General features: G+C 47.3%; 1 protein-coding gene across 2 annotated transcripts in view; it reads right to left on the bottom strand.

Moving 5' to 3' along the window:
• ANKRD10 (ankyrin repeat domain 10) overlaps window positions 1–14,530 on the bottom strand; it is a 31,717-nt gene extending 17,187 nt beyond the window's left edge. Inside the window, exons 1-3 of one of the 2 annotated variants that reach the window (XM_065901775.1) lie at window positions 14,175–14,530; window positions 10,099–10,251; window positions 6,185–6,276 (exon numbers count right to left, since the gene is read on the bottom strand). In XM_065901775.1, coding sequence (XP_065757847.1) covers window positions 6,185–6,276; window positions 10,099–10,251; window positions 14,175–14,384 — 455 coding nt within the window. In that variant the 5' untranslated portion in view covers window positions 14,385–14,530. Of the gene's footprint in view, window positions 1–6,184; window positions 6,277–10,098; window positions 10,252–13,549; window positions 13,876–14,174 lie in introns of those variants that run through there. The other variant, XM_065901776.1, reaches the window with a different exon arrangement.
• Window positions 14,531–25,532: the final 11,002 nt, after the last annotated feature.

Consider the following 25,532-nt stretch of genomic DNA (forward strand, 5'->3'; position numbering starts at 1 on the left):
GCCGTGAGGCTGTTCAAATTCTACTTCACCTCTCTGGCCCCCTCTGGTATCCAACTGAAAAGTCTTTGAAAATGGGCAGAGATTTTAAAAAATCAGACATCAGTCAACCTGGGTGTTCAAATTGGGTCTATTCTGTTCAAGTTTTAAAACTGACTTTCTTTAAAAGCTGACACGATCAGATTCGGAGGCTAGTAAAATCAATCTGCTACAATTCATTACGAAAGCTAAGACAACTGTCTTGTGTCGACAGACTTTGGTTCCTGTAGCTTTCACTGAGACTAGAGTCATTCTACCCATATTCTCCCAATAGTTCCCAGTGTTCTTTCAAAATTGGAATATGAAAACATGGGAAGACAAAGAATAACATCTGCTATGAATTATTCTGCTGAATAACTGGCAAAATAAACCAAACTTTTTAAACTCTACTAAAGTTAAAACATAAATGCTCATACACTCTATTTTCTGTAATAAAATTCTGAATGGTTTATCACAGCTTATTATGCCTAACAGACATCCCCAAAGAACTTTAAAACAAAGCCCCACTCTGCTGCCAGCTAGTCCCCCATCTATTTTCCACTTACAGTGCCACAGTGTCAGAATATGAGAAACTGTTCTAATAAAGTTTTTTTAATTTGAAAAACCACGGATCCAAAGTATCTGAAAAATATTTAGAATCTGAGTTGTCACATCACCTTCAGGATGTTTTCTTTTTAGTTAATGCCATGTGACAATAAAAGATAACCACAATGTTTATATAAATAATATTTCTGTTAAAATTCTGATCTCAACTTAACTATTGTTAGTTTACAAATAAAAAGGTAGATATCATAAATTAGGGTAAGCAAAGCATGCAAATCTAAAGAATCTATATCTGAATTCCTAGATTAGCATTAAAACCAATCACCGCAACAAATACCTCAACAGTATGCCTCGTGTGGAGAAAGGAAGCCATACTGAACATTCAATGCCACAACCGTAAGGTTTCGGAGAAGCACCTGTGGCAGTTTCAGCAGTTTCTATATGGAATGCTCCCCCTTTCTAGGATTACTTGAAAAAATCAAGTCAATTCGAATTACGTAGCTGTAAAACATTGACATGTGTAGTTTTTACAGATTCAGAATCTTCTACGTGATTTAAAACGGGCAATGGTTCATAAAACAGGAAACTTAAATAATAAGGGATCACATATTTGCAGGCAACATTTTGATTAAAAATACATATACATACATGAGGTGCAGAAGCACATTTACTGAGCGTAAGCCATTGTCATGTGACCACCTTGACCAAGAGCTATCGCTCTAAAACACTGCCTTTTCAATTACTTCTAGTAATTTTTAGCATGAAGCCAATTTAATTATGTCAGTATTTCAACAAAAGTTTAACAGTATGGACTAAAAACCATTAACTCACGATTCTGGTTACTTTAAAATTTGGTATGCTGTATCTCAAATACATTAGTAACTATTCCTAGATGGAAATAAGCAAATACATGGAATCATTAAAAAAAAAAAAAGATAAAACATTACTAAATGCCCATTTGTACAGACAGAACATTACAAACATCTAAAATGTCTTCAATAAAAGAAAAACGTGTATTTTTAACCCTTTGGTATCCAAACTCTTAAATAAGTAATTATGAAAACGTTCATAAATATATTTTTCAGGTAACAAGAGGAAGAAACTATATTTTAAAGTTTCTACTTGAATAAATTTGGTGCCAAGTTTTCATTTCAAGTTCAACACTACTGGGGATAGTTTTAATTTGCAGCTGAACCCCAACCATGTTTGCATACATTAAAATACAACAGCATCATTCAAAGAGTCTGACAAAATAGTTAACAGGCTCCCACTGTAATTTGGCAAAGGAAAAGACATCTGAACTTAGAAATCATTGCTTCTATTTGAAAGCACTATTTATAAAAGCAGCAATTAAACAAATATTGAAACGTGGGTACTACTCAGGCTGCTGTGACAAGTCTAGAGCACCACAGAGACCCCCCCATCTACCTGCTCCTTCCCAGCAAGCAGATCCCAGCGGCTGCCTCTGCCTCGGAGTGATCCCTCCACCTGCCTGCAGTCGCTTAACAAAGGAAACCAGGGTCAGGAAACCCAGTGTGCTGCAGGGAGAAGGTCAGAATGGAACACACAAGACCCCAAGATCAGAAACCAGTAACTCAGACGACACTTCTCCTACTTTTCATATTTGCACTATTACTCTCAAGGGTGAACAAATGAAACTTCAAATGTGAATAAATGTCTAATAAAGTAAACATAGATTACATTTTGCCAAGGGCAAAAGTGGCAAACCAACTTTCGACACTAACATTAAATATGCTTGTCACATGATTTGCCCCAATGAAAAAATTTTGCTTCTAGACAGAGCTCTATGGTCAGCATATTAATAAAGGTGGGTCATAAACCTGGACCAAACTAAACCAACTCCATTTCAATTATGAATTCTTAGAAGTTCAGCATAACACTTTTTTTCCCAACACTGAAAAATCTATTAAGATCCCATGTGAAGACTTTTGTAACTATAATCACCTGTGTCCATTTTCTAAATCAGGCAAGAAAGACTTTTTCAGAGTGAATCACTGAACTTGCCTATATAGGGTCATGATGCGTCTCTCCCTATCTGATGATCATAACTAACTTTCTCTTGGGATCAAAATAATTAAGTTAAAATATATGTAGTTCATTGGAAGATCTATCCAGTCACCAGAGAACCAATGGCTTTTATGAAATACTCTCTTATACAAAGCTGTGGGACTCTGTCACAACATAATTAAACACTGGCACCTGTATAAAGTGATATGAAAATAGACTAGCAAATTGGCCTTCAATGCAGGCAATTCTGAATCTCTAAATCTTATTAAATCTATTTTTCTACTCTGAGGCATTAAAAAATCTACTTTTATAGACTGATATGGAAACATTCTCCATTATCTCTCAAGACAATAAAAATATTAAAAATCAATCAGTGTCAAAGTACTGAAGTAAAACTAATTCAAGGGTACAAATCCATAGATTACAAAATTGGTAGTAAAAGGTCATCTTAACTATCAGCAGACAGCAAATGTTCAAGATTCTTTCTTGGAATCACATTAAAACTTAATTTTGTATTGTTACTTATTTAATCATCCAAAAGAAGAATCAACTTTTCCATGTTATGATTCGCCCTTCTTCCAATCAAACACCCTCTATGTGTAGCAAGCAGCATTCAAATCGTGACTGCAAAGAACTGAACTGTCACAAAAGCAAAGTTAAAGATGGTGACAGTTTAACTTCATGAAAACTCCTTACTTGAGAAAAAAATGAGTGAGAAGCATCTGTAGAGGTTTGGATCATGTAAAGCATACACATATTTAATCTGGCCACAGAACCGCCACAATCCCGTTGGTTCTTAGTTGTGGATGTAAACAGTGGCAAATAGCAATGACAATCATATAAGCAGAAACAAAACCTCACATGAAAAAGAAAACTTGGCACCAAAACTCAAGATGTAAAATAAGAGAAGAGAAAGAAACTCCATCAACATACTCACCTGTGGTGCTAGAAAGTGCGCCGCAGCGCACGGCAGCGACAAGCGTTACCTTACGGATGCGGCCTACATTGACAAGTAGGTTATGTAACAAACCGCTCTAGCCACGATCGCCTGGCCCGCGGGCCCTCACCATTATCTACCCCATGACCAAAAAAGCAGCAACTTCAGATTTTGGCCACTTTATGTAGCAGATATATAAAAAGCAAAGTAGGAGTTAATAACAAAATTATTAATTACCACCAAGTGTGATAAATCACCGATACAAGATAGCTCTTAATCTAATCACAGAAAAAGGAAAATTTCCATGACTGCGTCTGCAGCATGTGATGTTAAAGTTAACACTCCAGTTCAGTCCAGACTGGGGGAAAAATTAGTAACTTTAAGGAAGTTAATTTTGTGCCCCTTGATGCTCTTAAAACAAAAAGGCACTGGTCAGGACTGCACCTTGCCGTACGGGCAGCCTAACAGAAAACAAAAGACCTAAGCATCGTAATTTGGGGGGGGAATCAAACTATTATTTGTTGGTAGACTAAAAGTGTTACACTATATAAATGTGCAGAATAGACATTAAAAAGCAACTTACAATTTGGCTTACTGGCAAAACTGACATTTTATCTATATGTTAAAACTGAATAACCACATATACAACAGCAATTAATAATGACCACTTGTGCTCTATCTCCAGGCCAAAGACTTATAATTTTAAAAACTGCTTTTGGCTAGGTGGCTCGGGCTAAGTTTCTGTTGTAAAACATATGTGAAAGCTCAGACAAGGGAAGTCACCATGTGCAGGGAGCTGAGGGAGTGGCTTATACTGAGAAGGAAAGCAAGCTGGCACTGAGGCCATGCTCTGTCACACTTGGTGGGAGAGAGACACTCGAGGGTCCTGGAACAAGGACAGAACTGTAAATAAAATGATCTCATTTAAAAAAGACACCTATTAAAAAAAAGGACATAGCGAAGATATTTATTGGTTCAAAGGATTAAGCTATCCATTAAAGTGAATAAAACTAATATCTTAGCAATAAAATGCTCAGGACCAATTATTGTTTAGAAAAACAAGTCATCAAGAAGATCAGCTTTTGATTATTCATTATTTTAATAAATGACAATTAAGGAATTTAATCAATTATTATGACTCTGTATTTCATAATCAAAGCTTCTGTTATTAAAATTAAAGATCAGAGTTTTAAACCTAAAACCAGCTAAGAAAATGGCATCCATAACTTTGCTTTAAAGCAATGCATTGAGAATCAGCTCAGTGCTTTTTAAAACTGTGTAATATATTCATTAGGGAATCATCAATTGTTTTTACATTACCTTAAGTTATAACTACATATGAAGTCACAAGGCTCCCTGCAATGTAACAGTTAATACAGGTCATAGTTATAACACTAAATGGTTATATAGGTAAATGATCCAAGCCCATACTAATGTCCAATCTTAACAATATAATACTTAATGAAACAGAAGCTAAGATACTAAGAACCTAATGATAGCCCTTGGTATTAGACAGGCCTTACATTAATGTATATGGTTCTGCTGTCCAGGATCTATTTTCAATATTTATTATAACACAGAGTCAAAACAATGAAGTGGAAACCAAAGGGTTAAACTAAGTTAGTTTTGTGGGTTTTATTTTTCCCAAAGTCTAAATTTTCACATTTCCAATTAGAATAAAGTGATTTGTAATTAATTTTTATGAAATATTCAATACACTCAAGGTAAAACGAAAAAGCTGATATTATCACAGTTATTTTGGTTATTACAGCTCTATAGCTTACACTCAACATTTAAGGGTGAAAACCGCATCCATTTTGTTAATGCTGTGAACTGCAGAAGAAAAATTTTTATAATAAATCTTTAAGAGAAAGTTAATACAAATGAATTTAATACTAAAATAAATGTATAATGCCATGTCTAGCTAATGATTTGCATACATAATCACATTTTAAAATTAATACACTTAAATGCTAATATTGTTCTATGAAGCTATAAATAGGCCAGTTGATGTAAACTGGGCTAAGACAAGGATAGTCTAAACTAATGACATCAGTATCAAAAACTCAGAACGAGCTTGAAGTCTTTATTGTATACAATTCCATATTACATGGAATTATAAAATCATTAAAAATTGTAGTTAGGTTTTAAAACATAAGATGTTCTCACATCTAATAAAAGATGAGGAAATAAAAATTTAGAAAAGCTAATTGCCTACAAGATATTTTGAGCCAGAGAGGCCTGAAAAGATAACGTAATCCAATTCAAGGCACTCATTTGGAAATTAAAACTTGGCAAAGTTTGAAGACTCGCCCACAGTGACACAGCTAGGTGGTGGTAAAGTCAACAATGCCAGGCTCCAAACTTAATGAGTTACTGTCATCTCCACCCTAATACCCTCGCTCACTCTCTCTCTCTCAGGCCAAGAATTCCAAGGCTGCTGTGATCAAGGCCCCTTCTGCTAGTGGTCAGCTTTACCCACACAACAACCTGCTTAACCACCGCCAACTGATCTAAAAAGCAGAACTATATTACTCATGTTAAAACAAAGCTCCGAACCTGTGCTTGCTCTAAGCCTGTCTCTACACACAGCACCCCTGACTACATATTTGGTTGGCATGAATAAATGAAGATGCTTACTCGACTTGAGCCCCGTTAGCCACCAGGGCACTAATGCAGTCCAGGCTCCCAGAGCGAGCCGCCTTGTGAATAGGAGTCTCGCCCTCACAGTCCTGAAACGACAAAATGAAACACAACAGTGAAGACATTCAGATCCACATTCTACAGTCATTAATGAAGGCCATGGACCATCTCAGCCTTCTTTGAAACAGAATAAGGTGAGCCGAATTTGATGCAAAACACAAAGAAATGTAGATCAAAGAGCAGAGCAGACCAAGGAAGGAGCACACTGCTGGATTCTCAGGGCGAGAACAAAACAATCAAGGGGCCTTCGCAGCAATGACAGCATGGATACTACAGGCGCCATTTAGAAATAATTCTTACGGTGAAAGAAAGTGAAGTCGCTCAGGGATGTCCGACCCTTTGCGACCCCATGGACTGTAGCCTACCAGGCTCCTCCATCCATGGGATTTTCTAGGCAAGAATACTGGAGTGGGTTGCCATTTCCTTCTCCAGGGGATCTTTCCGACCCAGGGATCGAACCTGGGTCTCCCCCATCGTAGGCAGACGCTTTTACCATCTGAGCCACCAGGGAAGTCTTCACTGTACGAATGCATATACAACCCAAAATCATTGTACTCAGACAAAGCTAGTAATCCAGGCCTAACATCCAACGTCTGGTCTGTCTACCCACGTTCATCTAAGTCTCCCACAGGACAGCCGGAGGCCACACATCATCTCAGGCACACCCAGTGCCCCCACTGCCCTGGATGTTTTATCCTGAGCGCCAATCAGGCCTACACTTTAGACAAGACTGCTGAGATAAAGGGTAGAGAAAAAATAGGAAGAGAGAACATGGAGTCAGACACAGGCAGCTCCATGCACAGTTTAGGCTATTTGTGACAAGCAACTTTGTTTAAGGACTTTCAGAAAGGCTGCATTAGAACCTGACTGACACTTCAGAAAACAACGTTGAAGGAGGCAGAGAAGTGAGCAAATCAGGGAAATGACTCTGAAGAATAATACAGTCATTAAAAAAAGGAATTACTCTACATTGTATGAAAGAACCAAACAAATCTGAAATACAATTTCATTCATAGACTCTGGGGTAAAATAAAAGGTCAAGAAAGACAGCAATCAAGAGAAGTTGTTTCCATTAAAACAACTGATTTAGGACTTTCTGCCTCAGAAACACCAACCGTCCTTGAATCAATCATATCCCATCATCACTGAATGTGAACTTGGTACAGAAGATCACACATATGCAAGGGAAAAGGCGCAAAGCAGGAGCAGGGCAACTGCGCCCGGTGCGCAGCGCGGGGGAACCAGGTGAGGGCTGGAGTAGAGAGAGGGGTAGCGCATTTCATTAAAAACACAACGTGGAAGACTCAGCTGCTTACTGGAGGCAAAGCATGTGTATTTAAGTTCAAAAGCGACATAAAAATTCCCAGAATAGTCCCATTTTTGAAGAAAGAAGCAGAAAATCATGAGGCTATACAGTAAACTATTTGGTAAAGTCAGACTTAAAACAACTACAAAAACCTACCCCTATTCTCTGAAAAGGGAAGGGAGGGGAGAGGAGGCACATACTAAGGACATGTAAAAAGGAGGTAAAAGTCTCCTACATGTATTGCCAGGAAAAGCAGAATTAAGATTGAGATGAGATTTTGCCAAATAACACAGAAACTAAAGAAAACAAAAAAGGATTTTAAAAACTATCTTTAGTATAAGGAAAAAGGTTTTCTATGTTATTTCAAGAAGACGGCGGGATAGCAACGGAAGCCAGAGAAGAAAGCAAAACTACTCTGCTTCTACTTTGTTATACGAGGAGACCATATAAGCCGGGAAGGGCAGAATGAACACTATTTAAAGAAAACTGCAACCAACAGAATGAGAGTCAAGAGCCATTTTATGGTTACTCACATCTCAAGTTCAGACCAGTCATATTTCAAAAATACCAAACAGCTTGTAATATGACTCTAGAACTACTGCTGGCAAACTCTGAGTCACAAAAGACAGAGGGAGAAGTGCCAGAAATCTGAAGCAGACAAGTCACCTTGAATTTTAATTGGAAAAAAAAAAAAAAATCTCATTTCAATCTAGTTGTAAGAAACTAAAGGCAGTGTCAAACACCAGCACCATTCTAGAAGGGGTATTAAAGAGGTGACTTATGGACTACAAAAATACCATTTAAAAACTAACTTCACTTCCTCTTTGGGTAATCTCAGAGCACTGAGCCTCGAGACAGCACGTCCATGCTTCAGTAACCACTCGTGCCAATCTTAGCGATGGCAGCCAAAGTCTCCATTAAACTTGAGGAAAATGAACTTAGAAAGGTTAGTAACTAACATGCCAAAAGATTAAGACTAAAACATGAGTTAAAACAAAATTTATTAAGAAGACTAGGTTCCAAAAATCATATGCACACAAAGAATAAGAAAAAGCTGGACCTAGTTATGTGCGTTTATGTGGGAACTGAGGAAAAACCGTCCACCCTGAGATGGCCCAACAGGAAGCCTCCTGGCCTCGGGGTGCCAGGCGCTGCAGCCCAGCCCGGCAGCCGCGGCTCCAACCAGCCCAAGTTCCCCATGTGAGACCAGCCAGCCAAGGCGCTCCCAAGGGCAACGTCAGGACACTTAAGAAACCCAAGCAATACCCCCGTCCGCGAGAGGACTGGGGGTGTGGAGCCAGGTGGGCTGTGTCAACACTGGAGGAGAGCTGCAAGGAGACTGGGTTCCCGGGGCGTCTGCCCCGGGAGCAGAGCTGAGGAGGGCTTCCACGCAGGACCATCCAGAGCAGCTCAGGGAAGGGGCGTCTGTGGAAAATACCAAGCTGCTACAAATCATTACATGAAAAGGGGGCTTCTGGGCTTAAAAATCTTCGAAACACAGCATTCGACAACATCTTTAGAGCTCTCCAAATTAAATGTTATGTAACAACTTAATTAAAATCATCATAAAGAATGTTCTACACTTAAAACTCCACATATATACTAAACAGTAATTATTGCTATTCACACTATCCTATCTCACTGATAAGGAAAATGAGTCACAACCAAGGAAACAGCTTGCCCAAGGCCAGAGAGACAGGAGGCAGGGCGCGCCCTTCCCACCAGGAGGAGGAGGGAGGAGAGTCCAGGAGCAGGAAGGAGACCAGTGGGAGAGGCAAGGCCGAGCACCACAACCACACACAGCTGCCCGCTCGGAACTCCTGAGTTCTCAGACAACGGCAACAAGGCACAGAAGGGCCATGTCTGAGAGGAGGCGGCGTGGAGGGTCAGGGTGAGCGCAGCAGCAAGGAATGGGCCTAAATCCAGGCTCTCCTCGTAGCCCTTCCTTCCTACCCAGTCTCACAAAGAGAATACACGGCCCTCACCCCTCACTCCCCTTTCTCACTGACCCTTGACTTAAACGACTGCTCAATCTGGTGTCCAGAAGTCACTTTCTACACGACACCGGACTACCTCCCTCCGTCTGGGTGTCATCCCCACCTAGTACCTGGAGTGACATAACTCAGGTGGTAAACCTGCCAAAGCTAACGTAACCAGATGATTGTCGATGACTTCATAGCCATTCTCCTGCTCAAACAGGTGTGTTCTCACAACTAATGGTGGACATGAAGCTAAGGCAGCTGTGAGCAGGGGAGCCAGGAAACCTAGGCTCAAGACCAGACTCCTTCCGTCACCAGCTGTGACCTTGGGCAGCTCGCTGTGGATCACAGTAGGCCACACAAAAGGTGAAAGCACTCTGAACAGAAAGCATTGCTATGTGAAGGCCAATTATCCACAAATAGTTTAATAAACTTAAGTTCCAGTTGGCCCACAGGTAAAGATCTCAAACTCTAATTAAGGCCTCAATGTAAAACTCAACACCGTGTAATTACAGCTGGAAGAAGAAAACAAAAACAAACCACGTCAATCACAGGCACTCCCTTACCGGTTTGTTAATGCTGGCTCCTGCTTGGATCAACCAGACGAGGCACTGAGGGTGTCCCCCAAAAGCAGCGATGTGGGCTGGGGTCTGTGCGTAACGGGTAGTGGAGACATCCAGGGTGGCTCCGGCTCTCACCAACTGTATCAAGCATTCCAACTTGGGGAAGAGCAGGAGAGGATGAAACAGGCACAAAAGTCAGTACACTAGTAACGTAACTCAATCTAAATTCTATGGTGGAGATGAGTGATGTTTTGCTAAACTTTTTTATTTATTTATTTATATTTTTAGTTCTACCAGTTTATTGCTACCAACCCATCTCCCTCCACCCTCGTGCACACATGCTCAGTCATGTAATCCCATGGACTTCAGCCCGCCAGACTCCTCTGTCCATGGATTTTTCCAGGCAAGAATACTGGAGTGGGTTGCCATTTCCTTCTCCATAAACTTTTTTCTATTTAACAAAGTCATGCCTTCCCAATATCACAAAATTTAAAAGACCTATTTAAAAACACATTTTTTCTCTTCCTTGTAAAAAAGCTGGTACACAGGAATAGGAAGTCAAAATGACAGACACAATACAAATTTAAATGTTTTTCTACAACTAACAAAACCAATATAATGCTGTAAATCAACTATAATTTGATTTTTAAAAAAGCCCAAATCAGAAGAGACTAGATTGTATATTCAAGGATTTTGATTAGAACTAAGCTTTGCCACCTTCACGAACTATTCTAAAAAATTATAAACAGTTAAGAGTGATTGGTTGGATTTTCTGCATCCTGCACAGGTCGCACTCAGGCCCAGCTCCAGACCTCAGGGGGAAGACGGCGCAGGTCAGGCGAGAGGGGAGCACTTCATCTCGTCATCGTCTGTAAGAACTCCTCCCCCCACCAAGGATAAAACTGGCCGAGAGGGGCACAGGTGAGCTCTGCCCAGGCAGGTGACTCAGACAGACAGACGGCTGGGAGTCAGGATGAGACTCTGCAGCAGGCACCAGTGTCACACTCCAGTACTCAGCAAGTGCCCACGCTGTGCCCAGCACTGTGAGGGAAGGTCCTCTGTCCTCAGAGACTCCCACTGTTCCACCCAGTGTGTCCTCAGATCGAGGCCGAACGCCTGTTTCTCCTCCCCAAACACCACGTAGAGTCAACGGGGAAGGGTCTCACCCCGTGTCTCTTATCCTCTTTCACCAATTTCACTGTTTCCTTGCAAAGGACAGAGCACTGTCATCAATGATTTTGTGAGGATGAACTCACGGTGGTATAGATTTAAAATATGATTTGTCTTCAAGAAACCTGAATCTGAGAGTCAAGACTGAAAAAGAGGTGCTATTTTGGTATATTTTTATATATTGCTTTTATTAACGTGCTGAGTGAAAAATGAAGGCCAATAATAGTAACAAGATGAGCAGGTCTCAAAGCCAACAAAAATGAAACAAGAATAAAAATAGCTTGACATGCCAAATGTGGTTAATCTTAGTATCAACTGAGAGGTCCCAGGACTTAAATTTGTTAACCGCGGTTTGATGAAGGAAACCAGGTTTGGAATTTTGTAAAGATACTGTTCAATACGACATCTTGTAAAAACAAGGTATAATTAGAGTTTTTAAATGATGTCTGGTTTAGTCCTCTGGAGTGAACAAGCCTCATAAAATGGTTAGGTAATTTGTGAGCAGTTGGCACATTTCTAGGAACACAGATTGAAGGCCGAGAGCAGTTCACGACGCGCGAGAACAATGAAGGCTTGCGTGCATGCTCAGTTGCATCTGACTCTTGCAAAGCCACGGACTGTAGCCCGCCAGGCTCCTCTGCCCATGGGATTTCCCAGGCAAGAATACTGAAATGGGCTGCCACTTTCTTCTCCAGGGACTATTCCCAACCCAGGGATGGAACCCACGTCTCCTGCATTGGCGGGAGAGGGGTGGGGTGGGTGGTTCTTCACCACTGAGCCAACTTCGATGCCCTGAGAGTAGTTCGCAACATGCTAAATGGTTGGCTGGCTTTTGCACAGGCAGAGAAGAGTGAAGGCTTGTGTGTACACCAAAGGAGGGAAGCTGCTGGCAGGGTGGGGGGAGACAGGGCTGAGAAGCCTCAGTCCGGAGTCCTGGCCTAACTTCTGCCCTGGCAGCCTTTTCTCACGGCCCCTTCTGTATCGAAGACCCAACAGTCAGAGTAAAGACAAGGGAAGACACTAAAGTAAAAGGCTCCAGTTACTTCTGGTCTCTGAGGGTCATCTACTACTTGGCGTCCGACGTGTACTACTCATGTTCTGTAGAAGTAGAGACTTGGTGAATTCAGCTGTTTTCATTTTTATTACAAAACACACATGCATTAAAAAAAATACATATGCATGAAATTCACCATCTCCATCATCATAGCCATCCTCCAGTTATGGCTATTTTTAATTCCTAGATACCTGAAGGTACCTGAGCCCTGGTAAACACTCCAAACAGCCCTTTGTGAAGAGTCCCTAAAGCGTTTTACAGAACGTTTGGGGTTGCCCTGCTGTGTCTTCTCAACCAGGCTAGCGAGGGTCAGAATCAACAGGGGAACCTTTCCCCCCAAAATCTGCCTTGCCTATTACAAGGGTGGTGGTGGTTCTGTTTAGTCCCTAAGTCGAGTCCGACACTTTGGGACTCCACTGACTGTAGCCCGCCAGGCTCCTCTGTCCACGGGATTTTCCAGACAAGAATACTGGAGGGAGTTGCCATTTCCTTCTCCAGGGGATCTTCCCAACCCGGGGTGGAACCGTCCCCTGCACTGGCAGCCGAGTTCCTTATCCTTGGGCCACCTAGGAGGCCCGTTACCAGGGTGTCTTCACCCCCCACCCCCAACACTACGATGCCGAGAACCAATGCTTTTTAGTTTAATGTAAAAATGAAGCAAGATGCGCTCAGCAGGGACATGGCTCCAGAGCTAATTGACCGGCTGGGGAAATCCACATTCCAGGCAGAAGGGAGAAGCACCGGAAGGCGCTTTTATTCTTGTTTGTTGACACTGATTTCCCCCGGGCAGGCGGGGTGTCGGAGGATCTCACGGCCCGGAACGACTAGCCTCCTCGTCCCGCCGACGTGACTCCCTCTCACTTCTCTCACTGAAATAAACCCGCCTTCGTTTTCCTGGGGGCCGGGAAGCTGCTTCCCCAAAGTTCTCGCTGGGCTGAGACCGCAGCGGGCACAAATAAGTCATTACGGCCTTCTGAGAAGCCTGGCGGACCTCCCTGGACGAGCACTCCTCGGGTCAAGCAACCCCACGGAGCGCGCGGAGGGGGCACGCCGGTGCCTCTCGTCAGATTTAAAGCGGCGCCAGTACTTTTGCCTGGAGAATCCCATGGACAGAGGAGCCTGACAGGCTACAGTCCATGGGGTCGCGACAGTCGGACACGACTGAGCGACTAAACCACCATCCGCTCCGCCCAGTCCCGAGGTAACTGACGCGCCGTGGACGTGACCAACCCGGGCAACACGAGGCACGGAGCCCCCCAGAAGCTTCGAGCGCCGCGTCCGACAGGCTGCCGGGGACGCGGCCGCCTGACCTCGAAACCCTCCAACTCGGCGCTCTGGTGGCGGCTCCCCCCCCCGGGCGCGAGGAGGCCGGCAGAGGCTCCGCTCGGAGCAGTTCCCCTCAGAGAACCTTCCCTCAGAGACGCTCCCGGGCGGCGTGTCGGAGCGGCGCCAGGAGGCTCCGCTGGGAGAAGTTCCCCTCAAGAGACACTCGCGCCGGCGCGCCGCGTCTCCATCACGGGCGGCCCGGCCCTGGGCCTCGCCGGCTGCGGACGAGCCTCGCCGCCAGGGTGGCGCCTCCGGGCGGGAGCCCGCGTCCGAAACTTGCGCCGCCGCACATGCGCCGCGCACCCCGGGCCCGTTTCCGCCGGCGCTCCCGGCGCGCCCCGCGCGGCCGCGGTCGCCCCCCCGCGCCGCCGACCAAACGCCCGGGCCCCTCGGGGCGCCGCGCGGCCCCCCGGTTTCCGCCCCCCGCCCCCGATACGCCCCGCGACCCCCGAGCCTCGGCCCCCGACCCCTTCTCCCCGACCCCACCGCAAAGCCGCGGAAGATGGCGTCTTAAAGGGCCCGCGCCCACCTTGCCGAAGTGCGCGGCCCAGTGCACTGGCGTCCAGCCGTAGAAGGAGTCCTCGGCGGCCAGGTGGGCGCGCGGCGTCTGCTGCAGCAGCGAGCAGAGCGTGGCCAGGTCCCCGTCGCGGCAGGCGCGGTGCAGCGGGAAGCGGAGCGACAGCAGCTCCTCGCTGGAGAAGCCCGCCTCCACGCCCGCGCCCGCTCCCACCGCCGACATGGTCCGTCACGGAAGATCGCGGACTGGCGAGCAGACAAGACGCCTCAGGGAGGACCCGAGAGGCCACCGCCGCCGTCCGAGCACAAAGGAGCGATAGCAGCTCGGCCGCCGCCTCCCGCCCGCTGCCGAGCCGAGAGCGCACAGGGACGGGGCGGGGCGGGGCGGGGCCTGTGGCGCGGGCTGGGGGCGTGGCCTGAAGCGTCGGGGGTGGAGCCAGGATCCCTGGGGGCGGGGCCGATGCCGACAGTGGAGGGGCGGGGCGGGGCTAGGCCCTTCTCGGGCCCTGCGGGCGGGCTTGCGTCTCCTGCCCAGACCTTAGGGCTGACCGTGTCTTGACCCCCTTAAGGAAAACTTCTCGGAGCCGCAGGTTTGGGGTGCGGGCGCGGCCCCCTGAGGCTAAGGCCGCGCGGCTCTAATTCTCGCAGTGAAACAGGCGGGGCGTCCGTGGGGCCCCCGAGAGCGATTCCCGCTTTCTGGGTCCTGTTTCTCAGGTGGGCTGCACGCTTCCGAGAACCCGCAGCGAAATCGCTGAGAAGCCCTGCAGCACGCAAGGAAATACCAAATGCTCTCTCTGTGGTCGGGATCACAGGTCTTTGAAGATTTTTTTTTTATGATCTGAGTAATATGTGAAAATCATCAATCATTTCATTATCAAGGAGTAACGTCTATCAGGGAGAAGGGAGTGGCAACCCACTCCAGTATTCTTGCCTGGGAAATTCCATGGATAGCGGAGCCTGGTGTGCTACAGTCCATGGAATCGCAAAGAGTCGGACACGACTGAGCGACTGAATGCAACCTCTTTTAACGTGTGTTCCTGCTCAGTCGTGTCTGACTCTGCGACCCCATGGACTGTAACCCACCAGGCTCCTCTGTCCATGGAATTTCCCAAGCAAGAATACTGGAGTGGGTTGCCATTTCCTTCTCCAGGGGGTCTTCCCAACCCAGGGATCGAACCCCGGTCTCCTGCACTGCAGACAGACTCTTTATCTCTGAACCAGGGGATTGCAAGTAGTCCCACACGACTGAGCCGCTAAGCACCCATACACATTTAAGTAGCTGTCCCGAAATAGGCCAAAAAGATGATGACTGCCTAAGACATGCCACATGGTGGCTGTGGATATGAGAAAGATAAGGGGCGATCTTGGGAGTCCTGCTAAAGCCAATAGTCCAGTTGTTTGGTCCCAGGTTTTGCCCAACTCTTACAATTATTACTAATTACGGATTTTCTTTAGGGCTGTTGTTTTTTAAATGTCCTGGGAGGAGAAAAGTATATTCATGACTCACATCCTTTGATTTTATTTGACAAAGCAACTGTATATAAATGACAAGGGTTCTCTCCTTGACTGAACGCTACTCAGGCTCCCCTAAATGTCAGCAAGGCCTCAGCATTTGGACTTGTGTGTTCATCTCTGCATTGTCCGATTTTAGTAAGAATGTAAGTTGGTTTGGCTAGACTCCCCCATCTCTGATAACCATCTATATCTAACCGGGTTCTTCATCCTCCCCCCAGGTGACATCTGCTCTCCCTGGCCTGCCTTCAGCAAGAATCCTGTTAGGTCAGTTTAGCCAGAATCCTGGACATTTAGTTGACCTCTTAGTTATCCTCCTCTTAGTAATTCCCCATCCACTGACACCCTCCCTACTCCTTGGCCTGAGTCCCCACTTACCCTTGACCTATTCAGAGTTCAGTCCAATCCTTCTGGACTGCAAGAAAAAGCGAGATCTCCCCAGTCCCATTGTGGTGACCCCTGCACCCATTTGAAGGCTCCCATTGAATTAAGTCTGCCTTTCTACACTTTAACAAGTGTCTTTGAATAATGTCTTCTTTAACAATTTGAAAGAATTTTTTTCTTTTTTGGTAATTTTTTTCTTTAATGTAAGCAAAATTGGGTATTTGAAGATGTGATGGAAAAAGGAAGATCCAAAACTGAGTATATGTGTTAGAAACAAAGCCAAACCCAGCCCTGCCTTTAGGATTGGCATTGTGTTTTCCTAAACGGGATTGTGGGTGTGATGAACTGCTTGCACAGGCCAGGCTCAGACGAAGAAAGCTCCTGTGAGAGATGCACAGAGGGGTCCATAGCCTTGGTGGACAGCGGCGAGCCTCTTCTGGGCGCTGTGGTCACCCTGGAAACTGGACCCAGTGGATGGGGCGTCTCGGGAGATGAGGCTGGAGAGGAGGTGGGCAGCACTGTCCACCACATGCAGAGCGTCTGTGGTTCCTCAGTGTCAGTCCTCGAGGGCTCTGCTGTGCTGAGTACGGGAGGGGTGGGGTGCAGACGGGGGACGAAGAGGGGGTGCAGCGGCTCGGAGGGAGGGCCCACTGCGGTGGCGCCTCGCCAAGGCCTAAGAGCGGGACCAGAGCCCCTACTGTCCTGTTCTCCCTGCGGCCCCTTCTCCCCGCCCCTCCGCCTCCCGCCACGCTGCCAGGTCCGCCTGTGGAGACGGCAAGTCTGCGTGAACTTGGCCTTGAGAGCCTCAGTCCACTCAAGGGCTGCCCTCAGAACTGCTGCATCTGCCTGGCTCAGACGGCAGAGATGTGTTTCCTGCAGCTCTGGGCGTCCGGGTCCAGGTGCCAGCACTGTGGGATCCAGGGAGGCAGGCGTCTCCGCCTGGTTCAGAGGCCTTGTCCTTACACCATGGACAGTCGCCCCGTTCCTACAAACCCTCGGTCCAGACTCGCTGAGCTTGGCAAGTGCCGCTCACAGTGACAGCCTGCTCTCCACTGTGCTTTGGGGCGCTGAGAGGAAGGGGCCACTCTGTGGAAGCGGCAGTGTCCAGGAGGGGCTGTCTCCCAAGGGCCAGCAGTCCCAGGAGCCGGGCGAGCTCCATGAAGTGCAGGCTGAGACTCAGATCTGATGGATGGCCCCTCCTTTTCAGAAACAGAGCCTTGCCCTGGGCCAGGGATCTCCGCTATAAACAGCACGAAGGCTCTGGAATCTTACCGATTGTCCTGTTTGCCTTAAATCTTTTTAGAAAAGTGATTAGCACAAGTCGCCTTGCAATGAAATAGAAACAGAAGTTCTGTGCTCCCCTAGAAGCAGAACGTGAAAGCAGAACCATGGGGGATGGAGGGTGAAGGTTTGCCAAAGGAAAGGGGAACAGCGGGCTGGCGCCCAGAGATGGGCAGCGTGGCCAGGCTGCTCGGGGTCAGGGCCCCGTTCGCCGCTGAGAGTGGCCGCAGGCCCCTCCTGACTGCTTGACCTTTAGCTTACCAACTCGTGGGAGAGAAGAGCCCCAGTGAGCTCCAGCTATTATTAAATGTGCTGGCCATTCCTGGCAGGGGGGTGGGGGGGGCTGAGTGGCCCGGAAGTCCCCGGGAGGCCACCCTGTGGGCAGAGCCCTTGGGCAGAGGCTGCTGACAGCTGCGGGCTGGACTGACCACGGGCACCTGGTGTCTGTCATGTCATCCTCGCCCGTCCTGACACGCCCACCCCTGAACGTGTTCTTTAAGAATGTTCCAGAAGCAAGAGGACACAGCCAGTCTGGGAATCTCTGTTACTGAGGCGAGTGGGATGCTAGCCCCCTGATGAAATAACTGGAGGGAGGCTGTCACAGTGGAAGCACCCTTGCCCCGGAGACGAGGTGGGAGAGAAAAGCTCCTGTCTCTTGATCCCCAGGTGTCTCTACCTGGAAGACTACCGCGTGGACGCCACTGTCGTCCCACTCTGCTGGAGCCCTGCACCCCTTCCTGGCCGCGTGGGGCCGGGGGTGGGGGAGGCGGCCGGAGACAGGCAGGGTGGACGGAGCGGCGGCCCAGGGCGCGGTGGCCGGTCCTCCAGCCCTGCCCCGTCTCCCCCAACTCAGGCTGAAGAAAGGTTCAGCTCGGTTCAGGGGTCTCCCTGGGCTTCCCTGGCGGCTCCAGTGGTAAAGAATCTGCCTGCAATGCAGGAGACCTGGGTTTGATCCCTGGGTTGGGGAGATTCCCCTGGAGAAGGGAATGCCAACCCACTCCAGTGTTCTTGCCCAGTGAATTCCATAGACATTAGAGCCCGGTGGGCGACTGTCCATGGACATGACTGAGCAGCTAACACTTCGCACTTGGTTGCAGGAATGTTTCTCAGCCTGTTGGCATTATCTCCTTATTCATTAAAGAAGATCAACATTATTACCGCTGGTTCTGCACAAGGGTCCCGGTCAGGGTCAGAGAGGTTGTGGGTGTGGAGGGGTTTTAGATGGAGAGGCTCTAGGTTACTCACTGTTCTCCAAAGCCCCCCACCCTGCCCCGCCCCGCCACCAACAATTTATAAAAATTCCAGTGACGCAGTGTCCCTGGCATGAGCCGTTGCTGCTAGGTGTGTCTTTTCTCTTGGAGACTGAGTCACAGTGACAAGGCACCCAGGGCTCTTGTCAGACACGGGCGCCACTCAGGGTGTGAGCCAACCGCTCCAAGTGTCCCCTTGGAGCCTGCCCGGCTCCCGGCACCGCCGGCGCTTGGGAGACCCGGCCCCTCCTGGACACTGCCCTTCCCTGACCCCCTCGTCCCCGGTGCAGGGTGGCCCCTTCCTCCTCACGCCCCAAAGCGCAGCACAGAGCAGGCTGTCATGTGACAGGCACTTGCCAAAGGTTCGGAGACAGTGGCGAGGGCTAGCTCCTCTCCCAAGAAGAGTCGGGGACCAGGAGTTGGCGTCACCTGCCTGCCTCCGTGCCCCAGCGGCGAGAAGAGGGTAAGTCAGAGTCATGCCACACTCGATATCTGGTTCGTGTGGGCTAGAAATGTGGAAGCAAAAGTGGAAATGGTTCACAAGGAGACAGCAGACCACCTTTATGGCGTTAGAGTAGTGAAAGGTTTCTTAACAAGACCCACAGAGTACCCACAAAGAAAGAACACACACGGCTGCATTGTAATCGGTGACTTCATTTTGACAAGTCACCAGACACAAAGTGAAAGGTACGCAGCAGACAGGAGAGAGTTTGCCAGTCATTCGACAAAGCGTTGGTGTTCAGCACACACAGAGTCCACAGGAGAAAGATGAACAGCGAAAGGAAGCCGGCAAAGGCCGTGGACAGGCGGTTCGCCGACAGGAAGTATCCCATAAGCGCGTGGTCGGCGTTTCTCCAGCCCTGCTACCTGGGGCAGCACGGTCCACGGGCGAGCCGGGGCGCTCTGCCCTGGGGCGGCAGCAGTTCACTAGGTCTGCCCTCTCAGCTGCTGCGGACCTGGTCCAGCGTCAGAGAGCCTCGTGTTCCCTCCTCCGAGTGTTCCAGCCGGGCGTCAGCCCCCGGCATGCCGCGCCCCCCACCCCGAGACAGCACAGACCTTCCTGTTGCCAAGCCCGTGATCAACCCTGCGCCCTGCACAGACGCTCGGCGGGTTGGCCCTGGTCGCCTGGCTTGCTCTCCTGTCGCACCTGCAGATGTTCAAGGGTCCCAGGCCTGGGTCCTGGGTCGTCCGTTGCTCTCCCTGCTCTCTTCCTGGGAGGCTAACCCGTGCCCTGAAGTGAAAGTGAAAGTGTTAGTCGCTCAGTCGTGTCCAGCTCTTTGCCACTCTGCGGGCTAGAGCCCGCCAGGCTCCTCTGTCCGTGGGCTTCTCCAGGCAAGGGCACTGGAGGGGGTTGTCACTCCCTCCTCCGGGGATCTTCCCGACCCGGGGATGGAACCAGGGTCTCCTGCACTGCAGGCAGATTCTTTACCACTGAGCCGCCAGGGAAGCCCAGGAAGGTGGTTCCTAAATTCACCTCTCCCACCCTGACCCCAGTTGGGGTTTAAATCCAGTTTGCGGCTGCGTTTGGCAATCTGCCAGGCGTCTCTGCTTGGCCCCAGGTGAGATGCTTGGGGTGCCCCACACGTGCTACACCTGCTCACCCCCCACCCCCGGCTGGGCTCTCTGCCTCTCTTCTCAGAGGACCCCCGTGTCTCTGCCTTGGCTCACACCCAGCACTGGGTCAGCACTTGGCCCTCCCGCTCGCATCCCCACGCAGGTCCTGGTGGCCCTGCCCCAGCGGTGCCTCCAGGGGCCAGATCCTTCTTCCTTCCCACCCCCACCCCCACCTGCCTCTTTATCTACAATCAGTCTCTCGCTTAAACCAGCCTGACGGCTTCTTCACTTTTCCTGGATCTTCTCAACGTGCAAAGCTAACAGCACTGCCAGCCAGTACCTTTTTATTGAACTTAAGATCCAAATGGCACAGACTTAAAAACGTTCAACAGTACTTAATCTTGAGTTCAGTTCAGTCGCTCAGTCGTGTCTGACTCTTTGTGACCCCATGAATCGCAGCACGCCAGGCCTCCTTGTCCATTACCAACTCCCGAAGTTTACTCAAACTCATCTCCATTGAGTCAGTGACGCCGTCCAACCATCTCATCCTCTGTCGTCCCCTTCTCCTCCTGCCCCCAATCCCTCCCAGCCTCAGGGTCTTTTCCAATGAGTCAGCTCTCCACATCAGGTGGCCAAAGTAGTGGAGTTTCAGCTTCAGCATCAGTCCTTCCAATGAACACCCAAGACTGATGTCCTTTAGGATGGACTGGTTGGATCTCCTTGAAGTCCAAGGGACTCTCAAGAGTCTTCTCAAACACAACAGTTCAAAAACATCAATTCTTCAGCACTCGGCTTTCTTCACAGTCCGAATCTCACATCCATACATGACGACTGGAAAAAACATAGCCTTGACTAGACGAACCTTGGTTGGCAAAGTAATGTCTCTGCTTTTTAATATGCTGTCTAGGTTGGTCATAACTTTCCTTCCAAGGAGTAAACGTCTTTTAATTTCATGGCTGCAATCACCATCTGCAGTGATTTTGCAGCCCAAAAAAATAAAGTCTGAAACTGTTTCCACTATTGCCCCATCTATTTGCCATAAAGCAATGGGACTAGATGCCATGATCTTAGTTTTCTGAATGTTGAGCTTTAAGCCAGTTTTTTCACTCTCCTCTTTCACTTTCATGAAGTGGCTCTTTAGTTCTTCTTCACTTTCTGCCATAAGGGTGGTGTCATCTGCATACCTGAGGTTATTGATATTTCTCCCGGCAATCTTGATTCCAGCTGTGCTTCTTCCAGCCCAGTGTTTCTCATGATATACTCTGCATATAAGTTAAATAAGCAGGGTGACAATATACAGCCTTGACGCACTCCTTTTCCTATTTGGAACCAGTCTGTTGTTCCATGTCCAGTTCTAACTGTTGCTTCCTGACCTGCATACAGGTTTCTCAAGAGGCAGGTCAGGTGGTCTGGTATTCCCATCTCTTTCAGAATTTTCCACAGTTTATTGTGATCCACAGTCAAAGGCTTTGGTATAGTCAATTTGAATTTAAAATATTAAACTTGATTCTGTGATTGGAAAAAATGTTAAATATTTTTAAACAACCTGAAAACAACTTGGGGATGAGTGGCTTCTGTTTTGACTGTAAGTATTCTGAAATGATCCCCTGGAGAAGGAAATGGCAACCCACTCTAGTATTCTTGCTTGGAGAATCCCCGCGGATGGAGGACCCTGGTATGCTAGAGTCCATGGGGTCGCAAAGAGTCGGACACGACTGAGTTACTTACATTCTTTTCTTTCTTTCTTATTCTGAAACCTAAATACAGACCGGGTATTCCCGGTGGAAACCGAATGCTCCAGTTGAGATGCGCTGTAACGGTTAAGTGCGTGCTGTAAAAACTTAGTAAGAATAGAAGAATGTGAAATACCTTACCAGTAATTTTTAACATTGAGTACGTGTCAAACTTACGATGTTTTGTATGGGCTGTGCTGTGCTTAGTTGCTCAGCGTGTCTGACACTTTGTGACCCCGTGGACTGCAGCCCGCCAGGCTCCTCTGTCTGTGGGGATTCTCCAGGCAAGAGTACTGAAGTGGGCTGCCATGTTCTCCTCCAGGGAATCTTCCTGACCCAGGGATCAAACCCAGGTGTCCCTCATTGTAGGCAGAAATATTTTGGTTACATTGGGTTAAATAAAAAACATTATTCAAGTTGGTTTCACGGTTTATTTTTACTCATTTTTAGTGTGGCTAGTGGAAAATTTTAAATTATATATATGTACCCTGTATTTCATGTCTGTTGGTCAGCTCTGGCAAGCTGGAAGCTAATATATCATCTAACAGTAAGTCAGCATGACTAGTTGAGGTTTTTTTCCCACTGAGGGAAGTCTAGCCATCCCTCGGAGTACTAGGCTTGACTGAAGGCCTGTTTTCTTTGGAAAACTGTGTGTTCAGAGCTTTTGTCCATTTTTTTCGGGTCACTTGTCTTTCTGTTATTGAGTTGTAATAGATCTTTTATTTGTCTTTTAATCTATTTTACGTTGGAGCACAGCTAATTAAGAATGCCATCAGTTTCAGGTGTACTGCAAAGTGATTCAGTTACACATACACACGCGTCCACTCTTTTAAAATTATTTTCCCACTTCAGTTATTACAGATTATTGAGCAGAGTTTCCTGTGCCATGAGTAGGTCTTTGTTGGTTATCTCTTTTAAATATGGTACTGTATATATGCCAATCCCAATCTCCCAATTTATCCCTCCCCAAAAATAGATCTAAAAAGCAGCATGCTAAAAAGCAAAGACATTACCTTGCCAACAAAGGTCCATCTAGTCAAGGCTGTGGTTTTTCCAGTGGTCATGTATGGATGTGAGAGTTGAACCCTAAAGAAAACTGATTGCCACAGAATTGATGCTTTTGAACTGTGGTGTTGGAGAGGACTCTTGAGAGTCTCTTGGACTGCAAGGAGATTCCACCAGTCAATCCTAAAGGAAATCAGTCCTGAAAATTTACTGGAAGGATTGATGCTGAAGCTGAAGCTCCAATCTTTGGTCACCTGATATGGGAAGTCAACACATTGGAAAAGACCCTGATGCTGGGAAAGATTGAAGGCAAGAGGAGAAGGGATGAGATGGATGGCCGGCAGGACTGACTCAGCGTACATGAGTCTGAATATGCTCTGGGAGTCGGTGATGGACAGGAAAGCCTGATGTGCTGCAGTCCACGGGGTCGCAGAGTCGGATGTGACTAAGCAACGGAGCGAGCAACAAATAGATCTTTTTATGTTTTAGATACAAGTCTCTTAGATATGTAATCACAAATTTTTTTTTTATTCTGTGGACGCTCTTTTCACTTTCTTCACAGTGCAGCTGTGGCTATACACTTTCAGGTATTCTTTTTTTTTTTAAATTGTGTTAGAAAAACCATAGCATTGAATTTATCATCTTAACCCTTTTAAGTGCACAACTCTGTAGTGTTGAGTGTATTTACGCTGTTGGACAGCAGATCCCCAGGGAACGGGAGGTCAACTCTGTGCTGGGGGCCCAATGTGCTGTCTCAGCTGTTGTGGATGTTGCCACTTAGATTGGGGACAGTTTTGTGTGGTCAAAATATTAAATCATGGCACTTGCAGGATCCTAAAACTGCTGTACTGAGAGATGTTAGAAGGATTAGGATTGATGCTGAAGCTGAAGCTCCAATACTTTGGCCACTTGATGCAAAAAGCAGTCATTGGAAAAGACCCTGATGCTGGGAAAGACTGAGTGCAAGAGAAATGAGTGACATTATTAGAGAAATGAGTGACATTGTTAGAGAAATGCAAATCAAAACCACAACGAGGTACCATTACACGCCAGTCAGGATGGCTGCTATCCAAAAGTCTACAAGCAATAAATGCTGGAGAGGGTGTGGAGAAAAGGGAACCCTCTTACACTGTTGGTGGAATGCAAACTAGTACAGCCGCTATGGAGGACAGTGTGGAGATTCCTTAAAAAACTGGAAATAGAACTGCCATATGACCCAGCAATCCCACTGCTGGGCATACACACCGAGGAAACCAGATCTGAAAGAGACACGTGCACCCCAATGTTCATCGCAGCACTGTTTATAATAGCCAGGACATGGAAGCAACCTAGATGCCCATCAGCAGATGAATGGATAAGGAAGCTGTGGTACGTATATACCATGGAATATTACTCAGCTGTTAAAAAGAATTCATTTGAATCAGTTCTAATGAGATGGATGAAACTGGAGCCCATTATACAGAGTGAAGTAAGCCAGAAAGATAAAGACCATTACAGTATACTAACACATATATATAGAATTTAGAAAGATGGTAACGATAGCCCTATATGCAAAACAGAAAAAGAGACACAGACGTACAGAACAGACCTTTGGACTCTGTGGGAGAAGGCGAGGGTGGGATGATCTGAGAGAACAGCATTGAAACATGTATATTATCAATTATGAAACAGATTGCCAGTCCAGGTTTGATGCATGAGACAAATGCTCAGGGCTGGTGCACTAGGGTGACCCAGAGTGATGGGATGGGGAGGGAGGTGGGAGGGAGGTTCAGGTGGAGAACACATGTAAATCCATGGCTGATTCATATCAGTGTATGGCAAAAACCACTACAATATTGTAAAGTAATTAGCCTCCAACTAATTAAATAAATGAAAAAAAAAAAGAGAAGTGAGTGACAGAGGATGAGATGGCTGGATGGCATCACCAACTCGATGGACATGAGTGTGAGCAGACTTTGGGAGACAGTGAAGGATGGGAAGCCTGGCATACTGCAGTCCATGGGTCACAGAAAGCTGGACATGACTTAGCGACTGAACAACAAAGACAACACGAGGTTCAGAGGCGGACCGGCGAAGGTCGAGGTCAGACTTGAGTTTACTCTGCAGAAGGTCATGAAAGGGGCTTTGTAATATCTTCCCTACCTGGGGGCAGCAGTGCTAAGCAAACTGATTATATCAACATGTCCTGATGGGCAAACAGTGATGGGCATGATTTCATAACATTTCGTGAGAAGACCCTGGCCTCCAGATTAGAAGGCCTGCTGGCGTATGGGGTCCACCACGGGCCGTTTGATGCTGTGACAATGAGAAAGTCAATGTCTCTGAGTCGGGGTGACTTCTCCCTCCCAGCCGCTGTGGTGAGGGCTGGATAGCACTCTGTGCCTGCAGACAGTGCATAAACCACAGAATATGCCACAGATGGGGGGTTCTGGGCAGAGCTCTGTCCCCTCGAAGTTCACATGCTGAAGCCCTGACACCCAGGAACTCAAATTTGACTGTATCTGAAGATGGGGTCTTAAAGGAGTGCTCATTAGGGTGGGCTCTAATCCATTCCACCAGGTTTGGACACATACGGGGGAAAGACCACGGGAGGATGCAGGGAGAAGACGGCCGTCTGCAGGCCAGAAAGGGCCTCAGAAGGACCCAGTGCTG

The sequence above is a fragment of the Muntiacus reevesi genome, chromosome 11 (genome assembly GCF_963930625.1).
Source record: "Muntiacus reevesi chromosome 11, mMunRee1.1, whole genome shotgun sequence".
Classification (NCBI taxonomy): Eukaryota; Metazoa; Chordata; class Mammalia; order Artiodactyla; family Cervidae; genus Muntiacus; species Muntiacus reevesi.